The sequence below is a fragment of the Callithrix jacchus genome, chromosome 8, assembly GCF_049354715.1.
Source record: "Callithrix jacchus isolate 240 chromosome 8, calJac240_pri, whole genome shotgun sequence".
In the NCBI taxonomy this organism is placed as follows: Eukaryota; Metazoa; Chordata; class Mammalia; order Primates; family Cebidae; genus Callithrix; species Callithrix jacchus.
Window position 1 is genome coordinate 3,041,669 of NC_133509.1, and position 18,910 is coordinate 3,060,578.

At 37.3% G+C, this 18,910-nt stretch overlaps 1 protein-coding gene across 16 annotated transcripts in view; it reads left to right on the forward strand.

Moving 5' to 3' along the window:
• Positions 1-18,910, forward strand: part of TCF12 (transcription factor 12) — a 363,108-nt gene that overhangs the window by 134,752 nt on the left and 209,446 nt on the right. For 11 of the 16 annotated variants that reach the window (XM_035258674.3, XM_035258675.3, XM_035258676.3 and 8 more), the window contains one exon: positions 2,427-2,500. In XM_035258674.3, the coding sequence (XP_035114565.1) occupies positions 2,427-2,500 (74 nt within the window). Of the gene's footprint in view, positions 1-1,540; positions 1,758-2,426; positions 2,501-12,402; positions 12,465-18,910 lie in introns of those variants that run through there. The other 5 variants (XM_054239313.2, XM_078333244.1, XM_078333245.1 and 2 more) reach the window with 3 other exon arrangements.

The following is an 18,910-nucleotide window of genomic DNA, read 5'->3' on the forward strand; positions in this document are numbered from 1 at the left end:
ATGTTAACAATAAAACCACAGAGCTTTGAGTTTAAAACCTAGCCAGATTCTTGTTATTCTGTAGCATTCTTCGATCCCCTTATCATGTCCAACATCAGTGGTATATATACCACTCTGTAGCTGCTGACTCCCTCATGTAATTAATTACCATTTTATTTAATTATTCTATGCCTTTTCTTTATAAAAGGAAGTAGAGTACTTGATGAAAATTGAATATGTAGTTTCACATAATTTTGTGTATCTCTTAAATTTTGCTTCAGATGTTCTCTGTAACTGATACCATCTTTCCTCTCTCTCTATTTTTTTACAAATATATTTAAAATTTGCATGAAGCTGAGTATAGTGGTTCACACCTGTGATCCCAGCATTTTAGGAGGCCAAGGTGGTAGGATTGCCAGAGGCCAGGGGTTCCAGACCAGCCCAGGCAACATAGTGGAAGAATTGGTCTCTACAAAATTAAAATAATAATAATAATATTAATTAGCTGAGCATTGTGGCATGTTTCTTTAGTCCCAGCTATTGAGGAAGCTGAGGCAGGAGGATCACCTGAGTTTGTGGTTTCATTGAGCTGTGATCATCCCATTGTACTGCAGCCTGGGTGACAGAACAAGAACCCTGCCTCCAAATGAAATAAAAAGTAAAATACACATAAGCCTTATATTTATTAATCATTTGATATAAGAAAATACAAAGTGATAAAAAGACTAAGTTATGGTTTGATTATTTTCGTTAGGACAATATTCATCAAGATAACTTTCCATTATGTGTTCAATACAAGTAAAAAATACAACTTTTCATACAGTTATTTGCAGTTCCATATATTAGTGGATTTTGTAGATTTATAATCGACTTTTTCTTGGATTGAGTCTGAGGAATACTAGCTGCTATTCTACAGTGTTGGTTGCAAAGAAAATGCTTGTAAAATAGCCCAGTGGTATCTAATGTTACTGGAGAGATGGTAACAATTGTTTTTTACATGACATTCCCCAAACTCATCTGTATCTCTAAAATTTGGAATTTTAATAAAGGCTCCACAGGAATGAACAAAACACTGTTCACATAATCCCTGTGTTTTCAAAGCTTCTGGTTCACTTGAAATAATCATCTTTCCTATTAACTCTTTTTTAAAAGTAATTAAAATATTCGTTAATCATTTGATACAGGAAGTACAGATTCATAAAAAGAATAAGGTCCTAATAACTAAGTTAGTAATTAGTACATTCTACTTTGGAAACTGAAGCCCCCCCCGCCCCGCCCTTTCCCTGCTTTTTGTTACCCATCCTTTCAATTTGGCAATTCTGTCACTATAAAAGAGCCTTCGTAATCTTTGCAAATTCGTGGAGAATTTGTGGCAATTAATTTATTACATAACACATCCTCACCTAAATTACAGAGAAATTACAGTGGGACTTCCAAGAATATTTTGAAGAAAAGGTGATTTCTGAGCTTAGCAGTGTTACCGTTGTGATATCTAGGCTTTCTCAGGAAAGAGTGAGAGAAGTCACCCATTTCTGTGCTGACGGGTTTCATCACAGAATGGAACTCAGAAGGGGTTAGAGAAGCGTACCCTCCTAGCAGTCAAAGATGAACAAGACTGGCGGCTTCAAAACAGAAGAGGTAGAAATGGCTTGAGTGAGAGATCTCCAAGTCTTCCAGCTTCTTCTGAAGACTGACTGGGAGGTGAAAATGCTGGAGTCCAAGGGTCGGAAGATGTGTTAAGGATGCACAATGAATTGATTTTGTTTTTTCTGGTTATGGTAACTAATTCTTTCTCACTGTGAATTTTCCTTTGTCACCCTCATAAGAGTAGAACTGCTTATTTGAAATCAAATTGTGTGTAGTTTTAGAAGAGTTTGAAGTGCTTCCCACAAAATTACTAGGGCAAGTTGTGTCATTTTGATTTTATATGACTCATGTTGATTTGATATGGTTGACAGGTGTATTTAGTTTTGTCTTCAGTTATGAATATCTGATCACTAATCAGAAAGAAACCAGCTTTATTAAATTGAATGGTTGTTTATCTTGCTTCATTTTCTAAGGCTTAACTATGAAAACTGAATTATTCATGTTTTCATATAGGCAGTACCTAAACCAGAGAAAGTTTGGGGGTTTCTTTGCTCCTAGAAGTAGCAGTGCAGTGCATGGGGCAGGATGGAGAGACTCTTCCCATTCTAAAGTCTGCAAAGAAGTATTTTCCTTCTGAAATTCTATAATTTATATAGGGTATTGCATGAAGATTGATGGAGCAGCGATGAAGATACTTTGCAGTAACTTACATTTGACGGGTTTCTGAGGCAAGGATTGATACTTAGCTGTTCCTCAAAAATGCAAATACCACTTGCTGAATTGTACTTTGTTGTCCTGTACTGAAAAGAATCCACAAAAGCATGTTTTTAGATATATCTTTGATTCTCTTCTCTTTTTAGGTATGGATGAACGAGGAGGTACAGCATCTTGGGGAACAAGTGGTCAACCAAGTCCTTCCTATGATTCATCTAGAGTAAGTTTGCTGCTCAACTCTTGAATAAAACTGTAATTTGGCAGACTAAGTAATTTCTTTCATATATGCTCTGTTTCTTATGAGAAGTGAAGATTAATTAATTTTCATGGGAGTATAGTAGAATACCCATTAATTTTATGATAGACTTAATTCTTTTTATAAACTCTCAAACTTTGGAGATTGATTTCCTACAGTTAAATTTTCTTGGTGTTATTTGTGCACCTGAACTATCTACAGTACTCTTTACTAAAGAGCTTGGAATGCCTTAGTGCTCTCCAAATGTATTTAGCCAGCTTTCTTTATGTGTTGTTTATTTGCTTTGTGAGATGGCAGTGGCTTTCAACGTACCAACTTCTAGCCTTTTTCCCTCGTCCTTGTTCCAGCAGTCTTCAGCCTTTTGCATCAGGAATAACAGCCCTGCCTCTTCGAAGCATATTAAAACAGACATAACTGATGACACTCCTTGGTTGACAATTAAGAGAAAATAGGACAAGCTAACTTTGTACACACTGAGATCCCAAGGTTAAAGTGTTTTCCAGCAAAAAAACAAAAAATTAACAAAACTTTATAAAATTAGATCAGGAGATGGAAAATTAGATCAAAGAATTGGAATAAAATTGAACACTCTGCTCCCAGACTCCCAGTAAATTGATGAGGTTAAGAGAGACTTTTCCAGGCCAGGTGTAGTGGCTCATGCCTGGAATCCCAGCATTTGGGGAGGTCGAGGCGGCTGGATCGCTTGAAGTCAGAAGTTTGAAAACAGCCTAGCCAACATGGTGAAACCCAGTCTCTACTAAAAATAGAAAAATTAGCCAAGGTGGGTAGGCACCTGTAGTCTCAGCTATTCGGGAGGCTGAGGCAAGAAAATTGATTGAACCTGGGAGGTGGAGGTTGCAGTGAGCAGAAATCATGCCCCTGGACTCAAGCCCAGGCCACAGATTAAGGCTCCATCTCAAAAAAAGAAAAAAAAACAAACAAACGAAAGAGAGACTTTTCCAAAAGGCCATACTTTGAATGAATAAATTTCTCATTTCTCTGAAAGACAAGCATAAAATTTAGAGGTAGTTAACCTTAGAAGTAAATTGCCTTAATGTGAAGAAAACGGAATTTGAGATTGAAACACATAGCCTCAGTATGAATTACACAAGTTTGCACTGAAAAATGCTGGCAAAGCATGGTGGCTCATGCTTTCATGCCTGTAATCCCAGCACTTTGGGAGGCCGAGGCGGGTGGATCATGAGGTCAAGAGTTGGAGACCATCCTGTCCAACATGGTGAAATGTCATCTGTATTAAAAGTAGAAAAATTAGCTGGGCATGGTGGTGCATGCCTGTAGTCCCAGCTACTCGGGAGACCGAGGCAGGAGAATTGCGTGAACCGGGGTGGCAGAGGTTGAAGTGAGCTGAGATCGCTCCGCTGCATTCTAGCCTGGCGACAGAGCGAAACTCTATCTCAAAAGAAAAATGCTGAGTTAAAATACCTTTTTATTGTTGTTGTTGAGACTGAGTCTCGCTTCTTTGCTTGTGCTGGAGTGTAATGGCGTGATTTTGGCTCACTGCAACTGCTGCCTCCTGGGTTGAAACAACTCTTCTGGCTGGGCGCGGTGGCTCACACCTGTAATCCCAGCACTTTGGGAGGCTGAGGCGGGTGGATCACCAGGTCAAGAGATCGAGACCATCCTGATCAACATGGTGAAAGCCCGTCTCTACTAAAGTTACAAAAAAATTAGCTGGGCACGGTGGCATGTGCCTGTAATCCCAGCTACTCAGGAGGCCGAGGCAGGAGAATTGCCTGAACCCAGGAAGCGGAGATTGCGATGAGCCGAGATCGCGCCATTGCACTCCAGCCTGGGTACCAAGAGCGAAACTCTGTCTCAAAAACAAAACAAAACAAAAAAACAAACAAAACTCTTCTGCCTCAGCCTCCCTAGTAGCTGGGGTTACAGACATGTGCCACATGCCCGGCTAATTTTTTTATTTTCTTTTTAGTAGAGACAGGGTTTCACCCTGTTGGCCTGGTCTTGAACTCCTGACCTCAAGTGATCCACCTGCTTCAGCCTCCTAAAGTGCTGGGATTACAGGTGTAAGCCACTGTGCCTGGCCAACATACCTTTTGAAATACGGGGTTTTACTGTTGTATTTGGCTGTAGCCTGTGTTTAATTTATTTTAAATCCTTTGGAAAGAACTGGTATAGTCATATGGAATCTAAAAAGATATCTAAAAAGGCTGGTAAAGGTGGGTTTTTGTGTTTCCTGTTTGGGAATCAGAGGTTGAGAAAGCTACATTGTAGTATAAAGAGCCCCAGATACTGAGTAAGTCGGCACTTAGATTTTACTATCAACTCTGTTGTGAACCAGCCATTTAATCTTGGACACATTATTTTTGTCTCGAGGCTACTTAATTAAACCGGTTGTGTCCAAATTACCTTCCACTCTTAAAAGCTTCTGATTCTTTGAGTAATATAATGAATATGTGAGGTAGGATCCAGTTTAGATTTTGAAGGTAGGAGTTTTATGTACTGGGAAACTCACAATACTGTTTATTAATATTGGATTATTGTTTCCAGAGCCTTGAGTTACTTTGTAATAACCTGTTATTTCTTAGAATGCATTAAATGGTGCCTGAGTGCCTTATATTTATCTCTTTTTCAAACCCCCCACCCCCGCCAGCCTTTGAGTGCTGTGTAGGATTTTAGAAGAAAAAAGCATATTAATGTATCCAAATACTTATGTAATGTATGTTACCTTCAGAGATGGAATCCAAAGCAAATCTTGCTTGTCTTTTTTGCTATTTATAGGTCAAATGTGAATTGCTGTATTTTACTCTTTATTTATTTTGAGCGTATATTATGTACGGTAAGCAGTTAAACTGATAATATAATAAACTAATTTCCATAGGACCGTAGCACCACGTATGTATTTCTCCCTGTCTGTTGAGAGATCAGAGAGAGGATTTAGTACTACCCTTTGTTTTTGTCCCCATTGAATCCACTCTTCCACTAGTTTTTTTCCTTCTATCCTAGTTATTGTCTAACTCTAAAAGGTTTGGTGAGATAGTTAAGAGGTTTTTGGTGTTGTCTTCAAATAAAAATTTGGATCCAATTTAAAGTTATTATTCCTGTTAGTTTTTCTTGCCAAGGAGAACTTTTTGGTTGTCTTTGAAGCCTCCCTCAGTACTACTTTATAGGAAAATTATCAGCTTTTGGGGTTTCATCTTTTAACTTCATTCACCATCTTGATCATTTTTTTCATAATTGTAAGCATAAATGGGTATAATTGTGTTAATAAGAATATCAACTAAAGTACTTCATTCTATTTCAGTATTACTGAATTTCTTAAATTCCTATTTAAGTACATTGAGGTTCTTAAATTCACAAATAAATATGGATGCTGGCTAAAGACTAGTTTTGACTTTAGTTAAAAATGTGTCAGCTTAAACTTTAAAGAAATTACAGATACTGCTGTACAAATCATGTAAATGAAATTTATTTAGACTTTATTCTATTGTATAAATATTACATTTCCATCAGCAAATTGCATTATTTAAAAATAATTTGATTTTCAGTAACATCATTAAATAGAAATTTTTTATTTTACTTTTTATAATATTTGAAAATGCTTAGTAGGTTAAAAAAAAAGGGGGGGTGTTAGAAACCAGAATGATTAATTTATTGGAGATACAAAATACATGCTTTAAACTTACATGCATTGAACTATCTGAGCTGCCATTCTATATCCCCCTCCTATACAGCTGCCATTCTATATCCCCCTCCTATACTCGTGCAAAACTATAAGGGAGAGACAATAAGTTCTTAACAATAATATGAAACCATATTTGGCAGATGAACCCTATTAATATTATATAACTATATGTTAAGGTATGAAAGTATTTACACAAAATCATGTTGATTGAACTTACTTTTTATTTAATAGTTTTTCAAGGAAAATTTTTGCTATGTATACTATTTGCCTTACAGGGTCCTGATTTAAATTGTAAGATACCATGCTACTGCGTAGTCTTGATGCATAAATGAGCTCCACCTGAGTCATGAAGTTAAGTGGTCACAAACTTTTCATCTTTGCTAGGCTTATACCCATTCTTTCAGAGTTAGGGAAAGTCACACTAGCACAGCCCCAGTCTGTGTGTCTGCCTCTGCTTTTACCAAATCCATCCGAAAAGTAGCCTCGCGGTGTAGAGGTGGTTAAGTTTCTAGTTATCAGAAACCCCTACAGCAGACCATTCGGTGAAGAGGTTTTGCTAGACATAAAAATAGACTTTGTACCAAAGAGTGGTTATAGAAGAAATGGTAGGCACGGTCAGCTTTCTTAGGAAATGTGGGTTTCACACTGCCTATGTGTGTCTCAGGATCTTTGAGACACCCAGAGGGATCGAACATTTGTGTGTTGTGAGCTGCGGACGTCGCTGCTTTTGTTAGAGTCCTGGTTTCTGCGCTCTTCATCTGCTGCCCGCCTGTGCAGAGAGAACACACACACGCGAACATATAGATAGAATCGTGTTGCTGGTAGCGCTTCCAGTTTTAGAAACTTGTGAATGTGGTGATCAAGGTGACGCACCGGACACTGAAAGGAGCAATTAAAATCTCAGGTAGTTTAGATGTGGGCAAGAGATCTAATTAATGAGTTTGTTCCCTGCCTCCCTTGTTTTTATTCTTTATTACATGGAAATGTTGGTTCTACCAGGCTTACAGGCCAGAGAATATTGTGGTTGTTCTTGTTCATACAGTGTTAATGACTGATTCTAGTTGCAGATTTTTTTACTCTTCAGAAGGCTGTGCTTAAGAGCACAGACTGTGAAATCATTCTGCTTGGGTATGAATCATAACTCTGCCACTTAATACCTGTGTGATTCTGGACAAGTTATTTAAATTTAGTGTACTTCAGTTTACTCATCTGTGAAATGGGGATAATGATAACTGTTTCATGAGGTTGTTGAGGATTAAATGAGGCAATATGTGGAAATTGGATAGATCAACATCTGATATGTGGTGAGTGCTGTGTAAGTGTTGGCTTTAAACCTATGTATCTCAAAATTCATCTACTAGATCTATATTTAACAGTTACACAAATTTAAATGCACGGATACATTTGTAAATATACTGTATTCTAAATGTAATAAATAATTATTTACCAACTCAGTCATGCTTAATCTTTTATTTCTTTTAAATATATGAAGGATATAAATAAAATCAATTTGTCTTCTACTTCAGCTGTTCATTTCTCTCTCGAGAGGGGGAAAGCAATAGTCTCTTCCTGCCAAACTTGGATATAAAAGTTTTCAGTCTCTCTAGTACAACACCTTATACATAATGGGTGCTCTGTACGTGTTTGCTGGATGTAATCAAATTGGGGAGCAGTCATTAGATTTACTAGATTAATTGGGAAGGGAGGTTGAGGAAGGATAGAGTCAAAGTTGATTTAAGATGAAGCTTGAAGTAGGTGTTGGTGATATTAATGCTATTAAAATGATTTGGAAACTTGTACTGTGGAAAAGTTACTTCACTTCTATGTATCTTAGTTTTCTGATTGCTAAAATTATAATTTTGCATACATTTTATAGGGGTTTGGTGAAGAAATGTAATAATAGGTATAAAGTATTTGGTTTATGTAAATGAAAGCTGCTATTACGATTATTTATAATAATTTCAAGTACATTTTCATGGTTATATTTCTTGATGTACAAATTCTGTTTCTAGAATGTTGTGCAGTTATTTGAGTTTGTGGAAATTTCAAGAGGCCATGTCATCTTGATTTCTCTGCCTTTTTAACTGTGTTAGCCAACCTAAGCCAATCTCTAGAGTAAAATATTTAAGTACCATTGAGGTTTAAGAACTGTGGCAGGGCTCTCAGGAGAGGGAAGAGTATATTGATATTCTTTTCTAAGATACAGAATTGGTCATTCATTAATTTAAAATACAGACTTGAGCTTATTAGTAGGAAATCACTGATAGGAATTACATTCATAGGCACCATCAGTGATCAAGAATTGGCATTTTAATTATAAGCAGTTTTCAGCCTATATATAATCTATTATAGTAGTTATTTTTTAAAGAGAAGCAACATTATATTGAATAGAGTTTGGGGGCTTTTTAAAAAAAATAAGTTGTTAAATCTCCACCATGGTTTTCTCTTTTCTCTGTACTCTGGCTTGCAGAATGAAACAGTCACTTCTCATTTGCTCTTTCTTTCCTCTGTTTTACAATATCATCCAATTTTCAAAACTGAAAGATGCATTGGCTCTTTACGTTCTTTCTCTTTATTTCATACATGAGGAAACTGAAACACAGCGTTGGAGATTTGGCCAGGTGTAGATCTGTGCTGTATGTAGAGGTTTGAGTAGGCTATGTGCCTAGCAAATGACAGCTCTGGTATGACAGAGCTAAGATATTCTGAATCTTTTGTTGGTGCTTTTTAAACCTTTTACTTTAGTACTTCCCAACTCCAAGAAGAACTTTACATTTTCTGCCCTATACTGAAGGAATGGGAGAAGAGAGAGGAGAAAGGTGAAAAGAGAAGTGCATCTGCAACTGATAAAAGAGGGCACGGGACATGATATGATACAGCAGTTTACCTAAGAAGTATAGTATATTGTGAGGTAGAATAGCATAGAATTTAAGAGTTTGAACATTAAAATAAAGCTGTTTTGGGTTCTGTTTCTGCCACTTCTACCTTTTCATTTTGTGGCTCTGGGCAAGATCCCTCCCTCCTTCCTTCCCTCCTTCCCTCCTTCCCTCCTTCCCTCCCTCCCTCCCTCCCTCCCTCCCTCCCTCCCTCCTCCCTCCTCCCTCCCTCCCTCCCTCCTTCCCCCCTCCCTCCCTCCCTCCTTCCCCCCTCCCTCCCTCCCTCCTTCCCCCTCCCTCCTTCCCTCCCTCCCTCCCTCCCTCCTTCCCTCTTTCCCTCCTTCCCTCCTTCCTTCGCTTCCTTTTTTTGACAGAGTTTTACTCTTGTTGCCCAGGGTGGCGGGCAATGGTGCTATCTCTGCTCACCACAACCTCTGCCTCCTGGGTTCAAGCAATTCTCCTGCCTCAGCCTCCCGAGTAGCTGCGACTACAGGATTCTCCACCATGCCTGCTAATTTTTTCTATTTTTAGTAGAGACAGGGTTTCTCCATGTTGGTCATGATGGTCTTGAACTCCCAACCTCAGGTGATCTGACCACCTCAGCCTCCCAAAGTGCTGGGATTACAGGTGTGAGCCACTGCGCCCTGCCAAGTTACTTCTTTTTACCTTAATCTACCTTCTTTTTTTCTTTTTGATTAAAAGGGGGTGGGTACTAATAATTACCTCACTAAAGTTTTGGGGTTATACTTGTGAGTGCAAAGGGGAAAACCAGTTGTGTGGTGATGATTTAGCTTTAAAATACTTGATTTAGCTGTTGCATATGACTCAGCACAAGATGATTTCACAGTTTTTAAAATTAGGGAATAATAATAGGTACGTGCTTTTGTTTTAGTACATGCTATGACTTCTGATACCTATAGCAATAAAGGGATATGAGGATTCAGTTGATTTAAAAAGCACCAGCAGTGGTCATTTCACAGACCAGCTGTGAAAAACACACATGGACAGCAAGCAGCCTTATAGACCGAACTAGGTTGAAAATGAAAATATGTGGGCATAAGGATTTAGGTATTTCTCCGATCTTCAAAAGTTCATAGACAAAGCCCTAGATTGGGGACTTGGGATAAGGGAAACAAAATAAATAAAAACTCAATGAAAGTCAGCCTATAATATTATCTGGAAGAGATTAATGGCATTTCTCTTGCAATTGCTGGACCATTCTTGCCAGTTATAGCTAAAGGGAACTTTAATTTTATTTAGTGCTCTCTCCATTCCTAACAGGTATTCATTATTTGTTCGTTAATATGGAAGAGGTTGGCTAAGAACCTCTCTGTAGTTTGGAGGTAGTGAGTTAGAAATAGGCTAATAGAACCTTGGTTTCTCTTACGTACTGTCTATACAGAAACACAGAGATCGTTCTGACCTCAGCAGGGTCTTACTGGCTGGAGGTTTAGAAAGAACTGGTGGGTAGTTCATTTACATTTGACAGCAGATGCCATAAGAATGTATGTGTGGGCAGAGGCAACCTGTAGTTTTCTTCTTCCAACAGAGCCCAGAGGCATAAGAACAGTATAGTATACCTGCTTTTAAGTAGATGGGACTTACCATGATCCTTCAGTTTTAAGATGCTGAGATTTGTAAATGCATTCAGTTTCTTAAATGTTAAAGGTGAGTAAATGTATATCTTAGAGTTCAGGAAATATGCGCAGACGTATCAGTCATATTTGATTTGAGCTAAGCAGTCAAATATGCTTAGATGTATCAGCCTAAAGAGTTACTTTTTACTCTGGGTGTGGTGGCTCACACTCGTAATCCCAACACGTTGGGAGGCCCAATGGAAGGATTGCTGGAGCCCAAGAGTTGGAGACCAGCCTGAGCAACAAAGGGAGACCGCCTCTCTACAAAAATAGGAAAAAAATTAGCCAGGCCTGGTGATGTGCACCTGTGGTCCCAGCTAGTCAGGAGGCTGAAGTGGGAGGATTGCTTGAACCCAGGGGTTGAGACTAGTGAGAAAAAAAAAAAGTTACTGGTTCACACCTGTAATCCCAGCACTTTGGAAAGCTGAGGCAGACGGATCACTTCAGTCCAGGAGTTTAACACCATGGTGCCGGTGCAACATGGCAAAACTGCTACAAAAAAAAAAAAAAATTTAGCCACATATGCTGGTGTTGACTGTAGTCCCAGGTACTCAAGAAGCTGAGTCAGGAGAATCTTGAGCCTGCGAGGCGGAGGTTGCAGTGATCTGAGATTGCACCACTACACTCTAGCCTGGGTGGCAGAGTGAAATCCCATTAAACACACACACACACACACACACACACACACACACACACACACATATCTAATTCTTTTAAGACAGCAGTGGAGAGGCTATAATTAGGCAGCAAATAACTATTTACCAAAGTAATTTTATTGGTTATCATGGGATTCCAGAGGAGGGAGCGATTACTTTGGATGGTCAAGAAAGACTTAATAGACTGTTACAGGACAGTCTACAGCATTTGAATAGGGCTGGAAGAAAGTCTCGAAATGTGGATTGTTGGAAACTACAGTGGTCTCATCACAGAATTCAGTAGATAGTAAATCAGCTTATTTCGTAGCTACATGGTATGAGAAGGCATAAATAATATGAGATAAGGCAGGTAACATTTCTGTAGAAAAAAACGTTACCTTTTATTTGGGAGCCAATTAAAATAGATTTTATACACAAAACATTTTATAAATATTAACTTATTGTGATATGAAGAATGAATCCAAGGTGAAAGAGTGACAGAAAATAGGATGATCTGGAAAGGTGGTACATAGACCCGTTAGTAATGAAATAAGACTTGGGTTAGGATAAGGAGTCAGGTTGCAAAGTTACGGAAGAAATTTCACAAAGGGCAAAACAGAAAACTGATAAACTAGGTGACTGGGAAAACTACAAAATCATATAGACTCACTTCACCCAGAAAATGATAACTCCTGAATTAAACTTCATGTGTTTTGTTTAGGCTTTGTCACGTTAGCTATGGTTGTATTAAACCAGATTGTTTGATTTTGATAAATAGTTTTCCTTATATTAATACATGGGAAAATCGAGTTGTGTGAATAAAGAAATGTAAAATAGCTTTTATTCAGCCGTCCCATTTGTTGTTGATGGGTAATAAAGGTTAGTGTTACTTTTTCTTCTGCAGTGTAGATATTTTCTCGAAATTGTGTATTTGCTATTGTTTTTATATTTGAAGGGGAAAAGATATAAATTTTATAGCTACTAGGAGTTCAAATACAGTCATTAGAAAGGACACACAAATTTTGAAATAGTATTTTATGCCTCTTGATCTCAGGTACAATACACGAGATGAAGCAGTTAAATAGCAAAGCAAGACAGAAGGGACAGAGAATTAAAGTAAGTGTTTTCTGTATGTTGCATCTGTGTTCCCATTAATCTCTGTTTTGTTAAAGGGACAGAGAATTAAAGTAAGTGTTTTCTGTATATTGCATCTATGTTCCCATTAATCTCTGTTTTGTTATGTAACTGCTCCTTCTGAATGTTCTGAACGTGAAGAAAGCTATGAGTAAGACAAGGGGTGTGTTTTAAAAATAGGTTTAAATAAAGCCATAAGAGTAAAATGTTTTTACTCTTAGTTCTGTTTGAAACAGCACCTGCCTGTAAATTATAACCTAAATGTTTTTGGATAAGAAAAAATTGGGTTGTGATGATATAAGTGCCTTTAAATCTCTTGCCAGCAGATAAGTGAAAGAAAACACATACTGATCACATTGCCCATGTTTCCATTTTAAACCAGTTAAAGCTTCTGTTTTTTTCAGACTAGCCTTTCTTCCTGGGAACAACATTTACTGAGATGCTTTGCTGCACACCTTTTTAGAAAAAACCTTCGTGTCAATTTCTCACTTTGCTGTAATTAGTAGGCCCATGAAATAACGTCTTGATCAGGACTGATCTAACCTTTATAGTTCTCTTTTTTAATCATCTAATTGTTGAGATTTTAAAGTTCACAAGTAAAAATCAAAGCATATTAATCTTTGAATCTTTATGTCCCTTTTTGTAGTTGTTGAGATCTTACTTTTTTGACAACCTGTTTAATATTTTTTTCCCCTAAGTTTGGAGATTGCTTATTTGTGGAAATAAAAAGTAGGGTCAATTCTGACTGAACACTTTTTTGGACCCACTTAGGTTTTTGAATTAATAGGAATGAAATCATAACCAGCCTTTGTCACAATTCAGCTTACAGACTTTTGCACGTTACCTGCGTTGATCTTCACGCCAGCTCACCAAGAAGCCATTTTAAAATCCTCTCCATTTTAGAAGTGAGGGAATTGAAGCTCAGAAAAGGTAGATAATTTCCCGGATACTGAATACTTAGGACTTTACCCAGGCTGACTCTAAATTACTGTTCCTTTCTACTATGTTGCATTTGCCAGATTATAAAAGAGACCCCAAAACAGTTGTTTCTACTGGTACAGGACTTTGAGGACAGAGTCTCTAGAAAGTTTAAGATAGTAATACTGCCAACTTACTTCTTATAAAAATGGTATTTACATTTTACACATTTTAAAAAGCCATAGGATGAATCAGACAGGTTTGCTGCTACTTTTCACCACTCTATTTTACGTTGGACGAGAGAGTTAATTTCTGAGCCTCGGATTCTCATCTGCAAAGAGATTTTTCTCATAGGAAGTAGGCAAGAATTAATAGAGGAAGTTTTATATAGTATTTAGCTCATATAGAAATCTGCACGTTGCTCTTCTTTTTACATTCTCATGAGGAGTTTCATGCCCATTTTGATTTAAAAAAAAAAAAAAAACTATGTTAGAAATTTTTCAAATCTTGGATGGTCCTTGAAGAGGCAGCTGTTTTGAATTCCCGGAGTATATCCTGAAAAGATTGATGGACTCTTAGGATTTTTAAACGCCCAACAAGACGTTTTTCTGTTTCTTTTCAGACAGGATCTTGCTCGGTTGCCCAGGCTGGAATGCAGTGGCACAATCATGGCTAACTGCAGCCTTGACCGCCCAGGCCCAAGTGCCTCTCCGACTTTAGTCTCCTGAGTAGTTGGGATTACAAAGTTGTACCACTACACTTGAAAGTTCACTGTATTACAGATCTTGGGATTTAGAGATTACTAGGAAAAAGAAATGGGGCAACCCACATTCTATGAATGTAAATTTATACAAATCTTCATTCTTATAACACATTGTAGATGAATACATTCTAGGAAAGGAAGAGGATTCAATTCCTCAAATCTGTTTAAAAGAATATGTATCTTACAGTGCATTTAAGAGACCTAAATTAGGTTATGTAGGTCAAAGGATTGGTGTCATCAATAATTGTTAGTTTTTTGTGTCATGTATTTTTGTTGTCATATAGTCAAACACTTATTCTGAGAACAAGCTTGAAATATTTCCCTTCAACATACTGAACTGATGCTTAAACCTTCTTATAAAATGAAGTAATTATTTAAATGTCATTTTATATCATAATCAGTTTGTTGCTTTGTACATGGAGCAGAGCATATTCTGGTGTTTAGGACTGGAAGTTATTTTGTGATTAAGCAATTAAGTGCCAGCTGTCCTGAACCAAATAATCGTCTCCATGTTGGTAATACTGTTGCATCTCATTGCACTGACTTTCCTGAGCTTTTGCTGTGTATTACTCTTGATTTTCCACTGATTTTTGCCTGACTTCCTTAGATCATTTTTCCTTAGTATCTTTCTTCCCTTCTTGGAGTTTTGTAGTCTCTTGGGCTTCTGTATGTACGCCTGTGTGTTGTTAACATGGAAACCTTTTCTTTTTCCAACTCCTTTCCTTCATGTAGCTTTTACTAAGATACTACCATTTTCTTGTCACTGAAATTAGTTGGACAAAACAAAAATCATCAGTTACTATTTAATAAACAAAAGGAGTCCTCATTCTTATGGGAAACAGATTATTATACTGTAAAATGATAAAAGCTTGATAAGGATGGCCTAGGGGAGAGTACAAGTCCAGAAATAGAAGGAGTATTTGCTTACGAAACCTCCAGGGCATATTGTATACCAGGTGTAAATGATAATCTGTTTCATAATACAAGGAACAGAGAATTGAAGCCTGACACTTCTTTCACTAGACTAATGAACTTGGTCAAATGGGTCATTTTTGTGGACATGACATGAGGTATCTTTTTTCTTCAGTGTCTTGCTCTGTTGCCCATGGTGGAGTACAGTGACATGATTATGGCCTACTGCAGCCTTAAGCACCTGGGCTCCAGTGATCCTTCACCTCGGTCTCCCAAGTAGCCGCAGCTGTAGGCCTGTGTCAGCATGTATGGGTATGTTTTGTAGAGACAGGGTCTCACTTTTGTTGCCCAGGCTCTTACCAAACTCCGGAACTCAAGTGATCCTCCTGCCTTGGCCTCCCAAAGTGCTGAGATTATAGGCATGAACCACTGCATTCGTCTGGGCATCAGATTTCTAATGTGTAAAACAAAAATTTTGAGTAAGATCATAGTTTCTGAAACTCTGCTTAATAGGATATTAAGAAGCAGTGTACAAATACAGAGCTTCATGGTCCAAAACATTTATATATTATTGAATTAAAATTAAAGAGGCTTTTTGATTGTTAGATTTCTTAGTTTTTAATAGGTTATAGTAAATTATAAATCTTTAAGAAAGGAATAAAATAAACATCTTCCCACGTTTTTTTTTCCCTTCATAGCACTTAAGGAATTTCGTTTGCTAGTAGCAGTCTCAAGAAGTAGTAAGTTAGGCATTGTAAACCTTCAAGTTTTAACGTAGATCATGCATTGTGAGTTTGTTTCTGTTCAAGATGAGAAATCAGAGTCAATTGTTAATTTTTTTTAATAAGGCTATCCAGTTTGCTACCACCAATTGTTGAAAAGATTTTTCTTTCCTCCCATTGAGTTAACTTGTTATCTCTCTTAAAAGTCTCTTGACCATATATATGAGGACTAGTATCTAGGTTCTATATTCTGTTTTACTGATTTTATCTAGACACCAATACCATAACTGTCTTGATTTCTGTACCTTTCAAATAAATTTTGGTGTCAGGTAATAGAAGTCTTCCACCTTGTTACTCTGTTTCAAAATTGTTTGAACTATTCTGTGTTCTTTGCATATACATTGGAAATTTTAAAACCAGTATGTCAGTTTCTACGAAGCTGTGTGGGTTTGCATTGAGTCTGTAGATCAGTTGGAGGGGGAACTTAACATTGTGGAGGCTTTTGATTCATATATAAGATATATATCTCTATATTTAAGTCTTTACTTTCCATATATATGTTTTTTCTTCTTTTCTTTTTTGGCAAAGTTTTCTCTAGTGCCCAGGCTGGAATGCAGTGATGTATTCCGTGTTAGTATTTTTAGATAGTTTTTAGTGAACAGCTTCTGTTTAATTTAATAACTAAGTATTTCATAATTTTTGATGCTGTTATAAGTATTTTTAATTGCAATTTTTGCCTCATTTCTATATATGACACAGTTGACTTTTGTATATTGACCATTTGTCCTGAAACCTTGGTTAAACTAACTAGTTGTGATAGCTTTTTTGTACATTTTGGAGGATTCTGTTTGAACAATGTGTTGTCCGCCAATTATAAGAATTTAACTTTTTCTTTCTAATACAGATTTTTTTCCTTATGGAATTGGCTATAATTTCCAAGTATGATGTTGAATAGATGTGGTTAAGAGTGGACTTGGTTCTTGATGTTAGGAATGAGCAGTCTTTTGCCATTAAGCATGATGATTGCTATAGGTTTTATTGATGTGATTTATTAGATTGAGAAAGCTCCTTTGTAAATCTGATTCATTGAGAGTGTTTAAGAAAAACTGATGTTGAGTTCTGTAAAACGTTTTTTCCTGCATCTGTTGAAATGGTCAGATGATTTTTCCTTTTTAGTGTGTTACTATAGGAATTGTATTGATTAATTTTTTAAAAAATACTAAAGCATTGTTGCATTCCTGGGATAACTAGTACTGGGTTATTATGTATTGGCATTTTTTAATTGTCGGATTTAATTTGCTAAAATATTAAGAACTTTTACATCTAGGTAATACTGATCTGTATTTATTTATTTATTTATTTTGAGTTGGAGTCAGGCTGGAGTGCAGTGGCGCACTCTCTGTTCGCTGTCACCTCCGCCTCTCAGGTTCAAGTGATTCTCCTCTCAGCCTCCTGAGTAGTTGGATTTTTGCAGGCACCCGCCACTACGCCCACCTAATTTGTATATGTTTAGTAGAGCCAGGGTTTCACCACTTTGGCCAGGCTGGTCTCAAACTCCTGACCTCAAGTGATCTGCCTGCGTCAGCCTCCCAAAGTGCTGGAATTGCAGATGGGAGCTACCATGCTCAGCAGATCTGTAGTTGTTTTTTTTTTTTTAAGTTTCGTCTGTACTTTCTTTGTACGAATTTATTACCAAGCTAATGCTGGCCTAAAAGAATGAGTTGAGAAGTATTATTACTACAAATTTATTGACAAGCTTGTTAATAATATTTTCTTCCTTTTTAAATTTTTGTATTTAACTAGATTACCACAGATTTAAATAACACATTTGGCCGGGCGCGGTGACTCACGCCTGTAATCCCAGCACTTTGGTAGGCCGAGGCGGATGGATCATGAGGTCCAGAGATTGAGACCATCCTGGTCAACATGGTGAAACCCCATCTTAAAAAAATAAATAATAATAATAAAAAGGAAAGAGACTCAAAGATCATTTGAAAAAATGCTTTCTCAAGTTGAAACGGCAGCTTTCTAGGAAAATAATGCAGATGCTTTTTCAAGTTGAAAAATTGCAAAAGTTAAAAATGAGGATTTGTTTTAAATCCAGGAGAAACAGGATGAGTTACTTCACTACGCTGTTCATTTAAAATAGAAGTCTCTATTGACAGGATTATATTTTAGTTTTAAGAAACCCATTTATCATTAAAAGATTATCTCTGAAAGTTAGATTTTGTATATCTGATATACTCTACCGCTCATAACCTGATAGTGAAACCTTTCTGTGTTTGAAAGGGAGGTCCAGCATTTTACCTGCTGAGCACTCTACAAGAGAAACTGTATACTGTATATCAGAAAACAAGGTTACTGTCTGCCTTTGGTGTTAAGTAGAAATGAAGACTTCCTCCATTGTCCATTCTATTTTGCGATATCCACATGGCACTTGTGTCCTTTAGCCAAATAATCACTGTCCGTTTCAGAGGTCTAGGAATTGAGGAAGGGATTCACAGGTCTGTCTCTTAACAAGTCTTTCTGCATTCAGTTGCTATTTCTAGGAAGTTCCAGTGCTGCAGAACAAATCAGAGTCCTTAAGGAAGACTAGTGCCTCCTGTGATGTGGTTTCTCTGACTGAGCGCTCAACTAATGTTGAATTTTGGTGTTTGACCCTAAAGATTTTGATATATATGCGAATAATTACCTTTTCTGCAATTGTCAGTGCATTACAGCTAGGCCATTCAGATGCCTTTTATTAGACTAGAGTTACATAGCTTTTCCCATTTAATTATAATGAATATTGATTCTTAACTATAATTGCCAAATCATTATCATAAACTTTATCTAACATAAGGGCACTCAACTGCTGGCTCTGCTGCTGTAGAAATTTGCCTTTAGGTTTTTGGAGGCCTCTGTTTGCATTCTCCGTGGGAATTCTCCTAGCGTCCCAGAAGACTACTGTACCTTATTCCCTCCTAGGGCAAGAGAAAAATTCTACAGGAGATAAGGTTGTCTGCAGTAGTGTCCACTTAGCAGCAGAGATTTTTCTATTTCCCATTTCGTTTGTGGCTTCATCAGAGTCCCCCAGTCCAAACAGTTCACTAAAGCTCTTATGACTGCCTCCA